Below are 13,245 nucleotides of genomic sequence, written 5' to 3'. Positions count from 1 at the left end.
CCTGTGCGAACAGGTCGGAAGCATCAGCTATATGCCATGACCTCATGTACACATGGTCCCAATGGGCCAAGCACTGCACAGGGCGTCTAACTTGACTGGCGTGGATTCATGCTGTGTGCTTAGCAGCCAAACGGCACCAAGGATGTCCCCACGATACCTTGGAAACGAGTGTGAGAGAGCCCATGAGAGTGTTTTTTATAAGTGTGATTTATAGGTTATTCTCTGTTGGACTGGAGACAGCGGGTCTAGTGAACACTAGCCACATCACAGCAGTGGTCTGTCCTTTCATGAGCCATAGACGAGAGTCAGCGACAGACGCAGAGCCAGGTAGATATGATGGCATCACGCCAGCATCATCATCGTCGTCGTCACCACCGCACGACTTTCAGCCTGGCATTTTGGGCCCATTATAGATGGGGAAATTACTTTCAAACATTAAAAAATATATATTTTACGATATTTCTCTTCAGTATAAAATAAACATGAGCTCATCACGCTGTGTGACACTTTTCAACAGTTTTCATACTGTATACTAATACATGCATGACTACAACAACCCTGAGGCCAGAGAGATCTCCCACTGCCATACAATCCACGTTCAATAAAAAGCATATAGTTCTTTCATTAAGCTTTAAACAAATACTGTCCCACTCAATGTCACTGTCATTCTCCATTACTTGAGAGTGGCTGATGCAAGTAGCCTGCACTCACTTGCTCAGATTAATAACGCTGTACATGTCGAGCGGCTACAGGGATGGCTCCTAAACCAAATTATAGCATGACTGACCACATTCATAATGTTTAACAAGGGGATAAACAGACGGGCCAGGAGAGATGTAAAACGCTTATACTGTAGGTGCGCCTTTAAAATAGCAATGTAACACACTAAGCCAGCCAGCATGGTCCGCATTAAAACCAGGAACAAAGCGCAGGACAGAAAAGCAGATGTAGGCTCTCTTCCCCGAACCCATGATCCATCCTGATAGGCGCATAATGAGAACCAGACGAGCGTTCACACCATAACGCACACAAATCCCCATTCATTATTCATGGCAGATTACCCTCTTCATTAAGGCGAGGCAGGGACCGAGGGACCGAGAGGCAGAGAAAGAGGAGGGGAAATCTGTCCAGGAAAATGTTGCCGCTGCTGGGGACGAAGGGGGGGGGGACTGGCCTGCCCACTTCACTGACATAAAAGGCACGCAGCGCATCGAGCTAACAGACATCCGGAGAAGACACAGAGAGCCTTAGGCGTGGGGGCGATGTGTGTGTGTGCGTGTGCATGTGTGTGTGTTAGAGGGGGGTAGTTTTTATGGCATAAAGTTCAGGTCTCAGAGTCCCATAGCGTTGATACAATAAACACAATGTGACAAAGCTCTTCTGCGGGAGGCTGGAAAATGTCAGTGTAGCAGAACGGACGTTATACCATCCCACGGCAACTCCTGTCACCACGGAAACACGTGGCAAAGTCCAGAGGCATTAGTTTAACTTTGAAAGTGTAAAATTTTACCTGTAACTGTAAGGGAATTTTGCTGTGTAATAAAACGGCTTCCTTATACCAGTCAAATATAGATTGTCACTTCAGTTCTGGGTGACACAGCAGGGCCAGGCCTGTTAGTTAGTCTATCACCTGAGCCACACAGCAACCTTGTCAGATTGAATGCCTCATCAGACAGCTGGTCAACTGGATATGACTGTAACCATGATATTGATAAGCTAGTTCTTCCTCTAAAAGACGTTTTACGACTGACAGAGCGTAACAGCTTCTGTAAAGTCAATCATTTCTTGACAAGGAAAAAGGCAGAGCTCATCAGCGTGGCGAAAGTTACAGGAAATGTTACTAGAATAGCTCTATATGAAGCAACTAAGCAAGGTTAAAATAGGTTTAGCTAGTTCTTCCATACTAAAATAGACTAGAGCAGAGGTTCCCAACCACCGGACCGCGGACCGGTGCCGCTCCTCTAGTCACTAGAGGAGGAAAAAGTGGGTTATTTTCTTCTACATAAAGTCATCCTGGCTCGTCGTCACATTATGCATTTGACATGTTTTATCGGTGCGTTCAACACCGGCAACGTGTCTCGAAAGCAAATCTTCCCGTCAGAATGAGGAGGAGTACGTGTGAATATGAAGGGTCTTTTCACTGAGTGATTGATGGTGTGTGTGTGCTGTTGTGGAACGCTCCACTGGGGCCAAGCTGTGAGCTTTGTAGAGGCTGGCAGGTGAGAGAGATTACCTGTTGGTATAAAGATCCTACGTGAGGGAGAGGCTGCAGGCTCAGACATGTGCAAGATGACTGACCCATTTGAATGCATGCTCACCCAGCCCCAAGGAGCACAGCTTGGCTTATCCCAATCTAGAAAGATAGGACTGGCCTTGCACTGATTGAGCCCTCCCCTTCCCCGTATTTTAAGACCATAACGATGTCCAAATGCACTGTGTCACAGTTCAATCACTGCAAGCCTGCAATGGCATAATAATCCATCATTATGCTTTGTTTTCTGCAATTCGACCTGCGGTGCTGTGGGTTCATTAGCAAACACAAGAACTGATGGAGCACATAGATTGAGCATGCTAGAAGAAAATAATTAAACCCAACCCCTGTTCTTTAAAGCCTTGTTGTCACATGTGATTAATTGTATGGCTAATTAAAAAATCAATACTTGACACTAATGCAGTGCACAGCAATCCATTGCATTAGTCTTCGGTGTGTAAACTATCAGCGAATCCAACTGGAGTCTAAAATATCAACATGCACAGCAATACAATCCCATAAAAAGGCTCTATTAACAATACAGATATCTAACACAATTGAAAAAAAATCCCATCATTCATTTGGGTTACTCTTCATTCCAAGGCTCAAGTTCGTATCGAGAGAACATGTCCCCATAACTCACCTACCAATAGATATAATGCAGATTGCAAAGGAGCAATTCCTTCCAGTGCTGGTGACGTCTGTGTCACATTGTCCTGAGTAAGGCCCAGCACAATGCCTCTGTTCACATAGTGATTAGTGTTGACCTGGGAGTACTTGACGGAGCCAGGCCAATGGAAACGCTATTCATAGTATGGATTTAGTTGGATTTCTTACCATTATAGTCTAGACACACAGTCTAAACAAAACCCTCTAGCTATTCTGAATCTTTCACCTTTTGGAATGGACACTTTCTGAAAGGTTTTTGAGAACACTGATGCGAGTTACATCATTATTAATTAGATCTGCAGTATAGGCCTATAGCCCGTACCTCAAGATACATAATAAAGGTTTGAGCATCCTGGTGTATCTTACGCAAATCCATATAATTGGAGTCGAACAGAAACCTTGTATCTCCATATTACATCTTTTTATGTTTTTCTTTTTTTAATATAAATGAACAGCATATTTTATACTTGGTCGTATGACAGTGTCACACTACACAAAATATGGAAAATAGCTTGAAGATCTTTTCGAGTCCCGATCGCAACGGCCTTTGCTGCGTGTCCCTCCCCATCTCCTGTCGACCAACAACTTACTGTCCACTGTACTTTATTTATATCGGCCACATGACGTCACACGAGTGACCTAAACAAACATTAAATCCCATAGACTTGGCTGCCATACAACATCATCTTCATGCATTGGAGGGGCTAGCGCCTCAAAAAAACTTGAATGGTTGCCGTTTAAATGCAACATCTACGGTTCATCATCTGTGTGTGCAGTTATGTGAATACTGTGCTTGCAAAACCATCCCAGTGAGACTTCACAGAGCCATGCAGGGCCCAGAAAAGAACAGCCCTGGCTCTTGTTTATGTGTTTGTCAACACTTCACCACACCCTGCTGTCCATGTCAAGCATCTCACAAAGCCCCGGCACGCATGCAAGCCCCGGGCACCTCCTTAGCTCTCATCACCCTGGCTGGGGCCACCTCAAAGCCGCACTTATTTATAGATGAATAACAATTATGCGAGTGTGCTCCCTTACGCTCCAGTAAACGGATGATCCGCGGACGTACTGTAGGTCAGTGGAGCGGACACAATGTCATGGTAAACAAGGAATGCCTCTTGCTCGTTCCTTCTCAGACATGCAAGGAATGCTGGGTTTCTCCCTTATGAGGTACCCTGAGGAGCAAATACTACTATTCTGGCGTTGCTAGACGATCAGAGATCTCTGCCTACTGTGTGGTGACATCTAAATTCAAAGTGTGGGCTAAAACAGTTTGGAAACAATTCAGAAATTAAAAACAAAAGCTGTGCCGAAACGCACAGACTTGAGGGTGGTCGTTCATTCATAGGGTGGTCCTTCATTGTCAGAGGCCCGGCTGTTCTCACCGCTGTTCTAGTCCATATGTTGAATTTAGATTTCCCCAGATGTACCAGTAGGTGGAGATCTCATGATCATCTGGCTAGAGTGTCAAAATGGACCCTTACGGTGGCCGGCGGGTTCTACCAGTCCATTTTGACCCCGTTAATTTAGCACTCCAGATTGTGCCGTTTGCCAACCACACTGTAGAGGAGAACCTGGTGAAAACTTACTGTAGGAGAAACTGAGGCGCGGAGTGACGTCGTCTTCGGCGACCACTGCGTGAACGAAGCCGACCAGCAGCATGCTGACGGCTGGGAGACAGAGCCGGGCCATGCTCACTGTCCTCATGTCTGCTTGGTTCCGCCAGCCAACGCGCAGTGTTTGCCTTTCAGGGTTTTGGGGAGTTCATGAAGAGCGTCTTTCTCTGCCCCGTGTTTGTTTTCTCTAGGTCTTTTCCTGTAGGTCCGGCGCTCCCTGAATGGGAGACCTGTGCACTGTTGTGAAAGCCAAGCTGAGGCACTCCTCCAGGGCTGCAGACGACAACGGGGCTCGGAATGGTGACCTGTGACCTCAGAATGAGCCTCCCTGGACCGACGGCCTCCGCAAATATTCCTCCATATGCACACGCAGGCTCCTAGCTGGGACCTGAAAGGACACACAATAGAACATTCATTCAGATTAGTATACTATAGTATACAGTATGAGAAAGCTCTCATAGTTCTATGTATTCTGGAAAAGTACTTTGTAAGAAACATTCAGTTACAATACTCTGTTGACTGCATTGCTGTTACTGTTCAAGCACTAGCAGTTTAAATGAGCTCACGACTCAGGAAAAAGAAATAACAGTCTAGACTCTATCTTGACAAAAACAAATAATCCTCTAGCCCACATAATGATCTCAACATATTATATTTGAAAGCTTGAGTAAAGAAATGCCTTGGGAGGACACAACCCCAAAGCTGATTTCTTTGTATGTGGGTCCCCAGCTGACCTTTTCACTAAATATTACTATCATTCTGGAGGTTGCATGGGGTTGTTTTCACTTTCTGTTCAGAGGAATAAACAAGCGATATCATTGTAGTAAATCATTAACAATATTGTAACCAGAATAAACTTTGTCCATTTGTAACACAGAGAGAGTGTACAAATATAACCAAATGAACCTGTATGGCTCCATTTGGTTACATGATGTGTACACCCTCAGATTTATATGAACATTGACATTGTGTACACTCAGGTACACGGAAATGAAAAGAAAATAGGCGATTGCTTGTAAATAATGTGCCTGCAATTAAAGGCTCATGTTTACAAGAATTGTCAGAGCTGTTGTCCAATTTTGACACAGACACTAGCTAACATGCAGCTCCCAAGCAACAAAAAAAATGTACCTCTTAACACAAGTTGGCAGCTTTTTTTGATGTGAAAGAAATGTGGGTATAATTACAATTGATCACATTATAAGATGTTTTGGTTTCTGCAGAGCATAAAAGCCTTTGTGGTCTGCTTTCAATTATAAACGCCCTTAAAACTCATTATAAAAAACTAGGATGTAGTGATTTAAGGCTTTCGTGGTAAGGGAATTATGGAACAAAAAAGCGCCTACAGACCACAGAACCCTGTTAAAGAGATCTCTGTGCTGCTTCAGATACTGCATGCTACAGTAGAATCATAAGAATCAGTGATAAGCAATTAAACAATTAAAAAATATTTGAAATAAAACCCCCATTAGCCTTAATGGTGTATTTATGTTGTAAGCGCTGATGTGACTGAGCGTAGTAAGATACATACAGTAACTTAATACACACATGGCTTTTATGATGCGATTCTATTACAGATGCCACGGCTGGGAGCAGTTCTTTAAATACAACCAAGATGGAGGTTTGGTTACACATGGGGTTTGCCAATCAATGGCACAAGTTAGCGAGTGGAGCAAGAGTATTGTAGGGGATCTGTCACGATATTTCTGACTTTCAGTCAGCCATCAGAGAGAACAAGGGATGAAGTAGTAGGATATTGTTGACACACTAAAGATTCCACCACAGGACAATTGCATGGAAATACAAGCAAATAAAGTTACTTCCTGATTTGTTTTTTATTGAATAGTTTTGAAATTAAACTCAGCCAATATAGGTTTAAAGAAAAACATCTGCCCCAGTGCATAATGTACATACATACACTAGCCTACTGCATATCCATGGTATTGCATGGATATTAATTAGAATGCCTATGATCACTACAATGAAGGCAAATTAATGTGCTGGCAGATGGGTTTATGATTTCTGAGCCCCAAAGACTCCAAACTCAAAGGCTAGATACATCTGCTTGACCAGCAGCCAATGGGCTTTCAGGGGCCAGTGCTGGCAGGTGGCTGCCACAGAGGTCCAAACCGTGGAGGATAGATGTCCCACCAACAGAGAGGGGAAAGCCATACGCGCTTACAGCAATATTTATGTGAAAACTACTTTACCAACATGTAGCGAGGACAGCATACAATACATTTTGGGTTTGTTGTCATACAGAAAAGAAAATACTTATTTTTTAGCATAAAGCTGAATTAAACGGGGCCACACAGAGAGATCAACTCTGTGTGAAAGAGAGAACAAGGGCGCCTCTGACCGCAACACAATCTATATGCAACTCTGCACTCCACTGCTCTCTCCTCCATGGTGCATAAGCAACGTACTGAATCATCCCTTTATTGACTACACTGTAAAATCCTGAGCGTTCTTTAACTCTGAGTGTACAAATGGAACTTAATGGACCATGGTGGTTAAAACTTGTTTTATGATTCTACATAAAATCACCAGTTCCAGTAGGACGTATGTTGGTTGTATTCATTGCCATCTCTCAGATTGATGGTGGGGGTAGAGCAGTTGTTTTCAAACAGTTTATAAGTAAACATTTAAATGAAGGCAGTATGCATAGTGTTAACTATAGATAATCACGCTGTGAGCTTGCAGATCTGCTACTTTTGAAATATGTGTATAATCAAAATAATGATAAATAAAAATAAATAAAAATTAACTTATACCTATCACCTATAAGATATTCCCAAAATAGGTATTGGAAAATGACTGTGCACCAAGTAATCAATCATATAGTAAGTTAAAAGATAATTCATAACATCAACTTGCATACAGAATTTGCAGTCACAGTGGTTGTCATAAAATCCCAAGGCACACCATTGTGTCTTGAGAACCACTGGCCAAAAAGACTGACACTGGACTGGCACAATTATTATTAACTTTTTCAGTGAGGGTGCAAAGGGGTTTTCTCACCAGCCCATCGTTTGCATGAGTAACAGCAACAATTTTGACAGTTCGTGCGAGGCGAAGAATTAATTTGGCAGAGGCAAATCATGAATCAAGTGATTGTTTCTTCCCTCTGTTTAAATGTGCATGTAAAGCTCTGCCTAGGAATAAGAAGGGAAGCTAGCACACCTGATACACTGCTTCATTCACACATAGCTGCGATAAAACAGACTCATAAGTTAGCAGGGCTGTGAAGACGAGAACCGTGAACCGGCCCCATGACACGCAGCTAAAGATCGCACGCGTAATGCATGTGAACAGAGTTTTTGGATGTCAATGATGTCACAACGCGGAAGCAAGTCTTGCCTAGTGACGGAGTAGCCATCACCCGGTAAATATACTAATTCTGGATTAATACAAATCAACAAAAGATGAGAATTCTCATGGGTGGGTTTAAGCTCTATATACGATAATTTGCGAACCTGGCATAGATTGTTTTATAGATATGATAAACTCAGAACAAAACAGAATGACACATTTCAGCAAAGTAAAGTGCTTTCAGTTTTAAAGGCTTTCAAAGGTGTTGAAGAGAGGTAACGTACATTTGAGCGTAAACCTTTGGATTTGATCTCTCCTACAATGTAAGAATGCCCCAAAGAGGAGTCGGACACAATAAAAGGAAGTAAGCTTCATGTTTACCAAACAGGGAAATTCCCAACCCCACTCTATCAGTCAGTTCCTGTATTACAGCTGGTATAAAACAGTATACAGTACTAGCCTATAGTATATCATTGAATGGAAAAAAGTGACAGCACAGGCATTGCTACTTACTGTATGTCTCTGACACACACACACACACACACACACACACACACACACACACACACACACACACACACACACACACACACACACACACACACCTATCTATATGTGTTATAACAGCGATGCTTACAATGCAGAAACAGGTGGCATGGCCATTAGGGTTTGTCATTTGAGTAAAGAGGGAGGGGTCAGGGCTGAATTCCACACACACTGTTGCCCGTTGACCGGAAAACTGTCGAGTGATAAATAAGGCCTCTTTGGCATGCCTGCTGCCTGCTACAAACCACCTGTAAACACTCACAAACCGGCCACCTATACGTCACGCTGCCACCTGGGCAGGCCCCTAGGCCACATGCTCCCAGATGTGGCCTTCAACCAGGGATCAACACCTCCCTCTGCCACTCCCTCGCCTGCTGAAGGACCCCTTAGAAGTGTGGAGCAGATGTGAGATGTGGAGCATGTCGTCTGTCAGGAGGGGCTTTAATTTGGGAGAGCAAGGGAGCACATGGATGGAGTGACTGATTCACTGGCATGTCAGAGCGGAAGTGTGGACGCTGTCTCTCGGGTTCTTTCGCAACCATTCATTCATCCAATTCTAAAGGATACCGATCTGTGAGTTATATAATAGCTTGCAAGGAGGAAGTATCTGTGACAAAGTGACTAGCGAGTTCCTGTAATTTCAACATCTTTTAGGAACTGCCCACACTAACCTACATTCATTGCCATTCCTGTTCGAGTGATTCTCCAGTCCCTCCCACAATATGGAAATTCTATAGCCTGTATTTGTGATTAGGTGACTGAGAAAAAAAAGAAAAGAAAAAACGTTTCTGCATCTTTCTCACAATGCCCGTTTTAAGGCAAGTCCCCAGACCCAGCTAGGAGTAATTAATGGCTCATTCATCCCTGAGTGAACTGCCCAGCTGTAATTATGACCATATGCTATTTCAAAGACTTTTAATTGCCTAATTAAAATCTTATTAAACTATTGAACAGAGATAGGGGACATTTTGAACTTAAGGTTTAGGGGGGTTAAATTCATCAAGCTCGCTTTACCACTGGGGCTTCTGACACATGGTCAGAGGTTAATTTAATCACCGACTGGATACTGTACAAATGTCTCAAAATTTTAAGCCATCAGCCACTGCAGTGAAAGTGGATGGGGACATCTCATCGCATCGGTCTCTGAAACCTCACAACTGCCCAAAATCAACCAACACTCAGTAGTGAAAATATTTGAACGATATTCCATTCTATTTCATTCCATTTCTCCTCTGCGCAAAATTTTCCATAACAGATGTGGAGCCAGCAGAAGCAGCTCGCTGATGAAATGTAAAGTAGCTGTGCAAGGTCTGCCGAGACGCCTGCTGCTATCATCACTAAGTATCAGGGTAGAGGTGGGTGAAAGCGGCGAAGCGCAACTCTTCAGACTGGCACCAAATTTAAAACTAAAAGTGCATGGGGGGGGGAGGAGTTTAGATGAGTGACCTGAAACAGAACATGGATTTTTCTCAATTCTCTGAAATGCAAAGAATAAGCAAAAAGGCTTTCATATCACTGCTGGCAAAATGCTCTTTTCTGTTAACATCCAACTCAAATGTATTCTTCTCTGGTTCTTGTGTGGGCACAGCCGTCCCACCAGAGCAGCTAATCTCACCCGATGGATGTCCCTTTTTAGAGTCGCAATGAGATCTTTATTACTTCAACAGTTCTGTCTAGTGCATTTAACTAGCTCTCCAGTGTGTGAGTAACTTTGCAGTTTCTTTTTGTTTTCCTTCCTGGTACTAGAGCCAAATATCCATGTCAAAACACTTCAGAGAGAGTATAAACCCAAATTAAAACCTTTCATGTGTAAAGTAAAGGTTCATGGCATGGTAAACATGGAGGGATTCACGGAGGGATTGACAAGAAGAAGTGGAATAAGCTTGCACTTAACAAATTCTTGGGTGTTAATTCAACCTCTAGAATGTAAACTGTAACCCTTACGGTTCCATCTTTTACACTCAGTTTAGTTTAACACCAGTGTAAGTTGATCTACTTCTGAGAAGTAGCCTGCCCTGTTGATCAGGCTGAAGTGACCTATTTCTATTCCACAGTGCATTTCCTCTAATCACACCCTGTATTGTGGAGAGGAACAACTACACCCACAACACCTGAGGCATAAATGTCTGCTTCGTAACATGAAAAAAATGAAATTCAGATCTTTTTGTTTTCATTTATAAAGCATTCAATGTTCTGGATGGTGTGAGAACAATGCTGTGAGGTCAGCCGCAAGGGGAGTCCAGAAGAGAACCCCCTCAGGGGATTAATAGCATTAATAGCAACCCTCTTGGGTGGAATGGGTGTTATTTAAAAAGGAACAGAAATGGTTCAATTGACCTGGCCTATTCTCTATACTGTAGCACGGACAATACTTCCAAAGAAACAGAGACTTCCCGTTCTTCTCCTTTGTTACACTCAGAAACACTTCAACACACAAATGCAGGTAAAAAATGCTTGGTCAACTAGGTAAAAAACGAAAAGAATAAAACTTGAAAAAGGAACTGTGTTCAAAGCTTCAGAATGGAAGTTATTACATCTAGCAAATCCAGTCTAATTTAAAAAATAAAATCATCATCATCAGACATCATAAAAATCTAAAAATGTCTCCTCGCCTTCATCTACATTGCTCCTAATCGATACAGAAAATGGCTTTAGCCTGATTCACTTAGTCATTCCATTTCCTGGAAAAAGTACATGCAAGTGTATCATAGACTGAATATCGCACAGTAAAGCCTAATGTATGAGTCACATGCTGAAAATAACAGACCTACTTAAGCTCAAAATGTGTCATGATGTCACTTTCGTGACGCATTGTAAGCTTGTATTGTAGATCAGCTATTTCCGCCCTTTTTTATTTAAGTATATGTTAGTAATTTCTTCTTGTATATTTAAGTTATTTGTCATATCTGACCTGTGCAATTGTTGATTACAAAGCCTAAAGGCAAACCGAAATTAGATGAAGAGCCGTGATTTTTGTACTTTTTCTGTTTTGTATGCGTATATGGAGTTAACATTACTCTAGCCTTCCCCAGCCCATGTATGTGTATATGGAGTTAACATTACTCTAGCCTTCCCCAGCCCATGTAGAGTTAACATTACTCTAGCCTTCCCCAGCCCATGTAGAGTTAACATTACTCTAGCCTTCCCCAGCCCATGTAGAGTTAACATTACTCTAGCCTTCCCCAGCCCATGTAGAGTTAACATTACTCTAGCCTTCCCCAGCCCATGTATGTGTATATGGAGTTAACATTACTCTAGCCTTCCCCAGCCCATGTATGTGTATATGGAGTTAACATTACTCTAGCCTTCCCCAGCCCATGTAGAGTTAACATTACTCTAGCCTTCCCCAGCCCATGTAGAGTTAACATTACTCTAGCCTTCCCCAGCCCATGTATGTGTATATGGAGTTAACATTAATCTAGCCTTCCCCAGCCCATGTAGAGTTAACATTAATCTAGCCTTCCCCAGCCCATGTAGAGTTAACATTACTCTAGCCTTCCCCAGCCCATGTAGAGTTAACATTACTCTAGCCTTCCCCAGCACATGTAGAGTTAACATTACTCTAGCCTTCCCCAGCACATGTAGAGTTAACATTACTCTAGCCTTCCCCAGCCCATGTAGAGTTAACATTACTCTAGCCTTCCCCAGCCCATGTAGAGTTAACATTACTCTAGCCTTCCCCAGCCCATGTAGAGTTAACATTACTCAGCCCCTCCTATGTCCAGATTTTGGTGTGTAAACACAAACTTTGTCCTAACACAAATTAAATACTAGTGACAATGAATGGACACTTTGAATGTTTGTGTGAAGACAAACATTGCGTAACACAAACATTGAAGACGAAGGTGAGCACGCAAATTCTGATTGGCCGGAATATGAGATGATGTATGATGATAAGATCGCCCCTCACTTCACAGGGGTGTGATTTTTATTAATATGTTCCAATGTTCAATGCCAAAAACACAATTAAATTGTTACACAATTATTGATATGACAATTAATCGTGACACTTGGTTGTGAACAAAGGCTTTAATAGCTGTCTATAGGAGTGGTTGCACCACTCAAAAATGCATAAATAAACAGTGACTATCTTAATGTCTATAATATCAATAACACCATTGTCAACATTGTTTTTGATTGCAGTCCACACTATTTGTGTCTTCCTGAGAATGTATTTCCATTTTTCTGGGGGAAATAATTTGCCCTGACATTTGCTTGCATATCAGTGAAATGTGAATACTAGTAGGATATTAAGCCTACTGCTTATTGCTCCCATTCTTAATTGCTGCCAATAGCGGAGGCTAACTGTTAAACTGTCAAAGCAATGTTTTGAAAAATATTTGACTGACGAGTTGACTGACGAGTGAGGGTTAATTTCAAGTGTTTTTATTTATGCAATTATGGTAGCTTGTATGGAATACAAATCTACTTCAACCAACAAAATAATTTATTGCACATCACTTGGTGCGTTTTGTTTCAAGTGAAATTTTCAAATCCTTCTAGAAATTATGCAAAACTCTCTCTCTCTCTGTGTGTGTGTGTGTGTGTGTGTGTGTGTGTGTGTGTGTGTGTGTGTGTGTGTGTCTCAGCTAATCTCTCATGTAGATATTGTCCGATATTTCATATTCCATCCTAATTGGCCAACATTGGCTTTCAAAGTTTGCAGGATTGGCCCGTTTTGAACAAAAAGCCTCAAATCATGAACGCAGCGTGTAATTTACATTACATCTTTCACAGCCTACTAGGCTGAGGAATATATCCCACCCTTTTCACATTGGCCTGTTATAGCGCCACCAACAGGTGGATTTTAGCAAAACACATTTTTGGAACAAAATGCCTCAAATCATCCAA

General features: G+C 42.3%; 1 protein-coding gene across 2 annotated transcripts in view; it reads right to left on the bottom strand.

Moving 5' to 3' along the window:
* sema4ba (sema domain, immunoglobulin domain (Ig), transmembrane domain (TM) and short cytoplasmic domain, (semaphorin) 4Ba) overlaps positions 1-13,245 on the bottom strand; it is a 59,867-nt gene that overhangs the window by 33,163 nt on the left and 13,459 nt on the right. The window contains exon 2 of one of the 2 annotated variants that reach the window (XM_080761601.1): positions 4,510-4,924. The exons of the other annotated variant lie outside the window; for it this stretch is intronic. Within the exon in view, the coding sequence (XP_080617727.1) occupies positions 4,510-4,627 (118 nt within the window). The 5' untranslated portion in view covers positions 4,628-4,924. The remainder of the gene's footprint in view (positions 1-4,509; positions 4,925-13,245) is intronic. 2 annotated transcript variants of the gene reach the window in all.

Source organism: Protomyctophum bolini, assembly GCF_963924005.1.
Source record: "Protomyctophum bolini genome assembly, chromosome: 4".
In the NCBI taxonomy this organism is placed as follows: domain Eukaryota; kingdom Metazoa; phylum Chordata; class Actinopteri; order Myctophiformes; family Myctophidae; genus Protomyctophum; species Protomyctophum bolini.
This window is presented reverse-complemented; position numbering and strand designations above follow the sequence as displayed.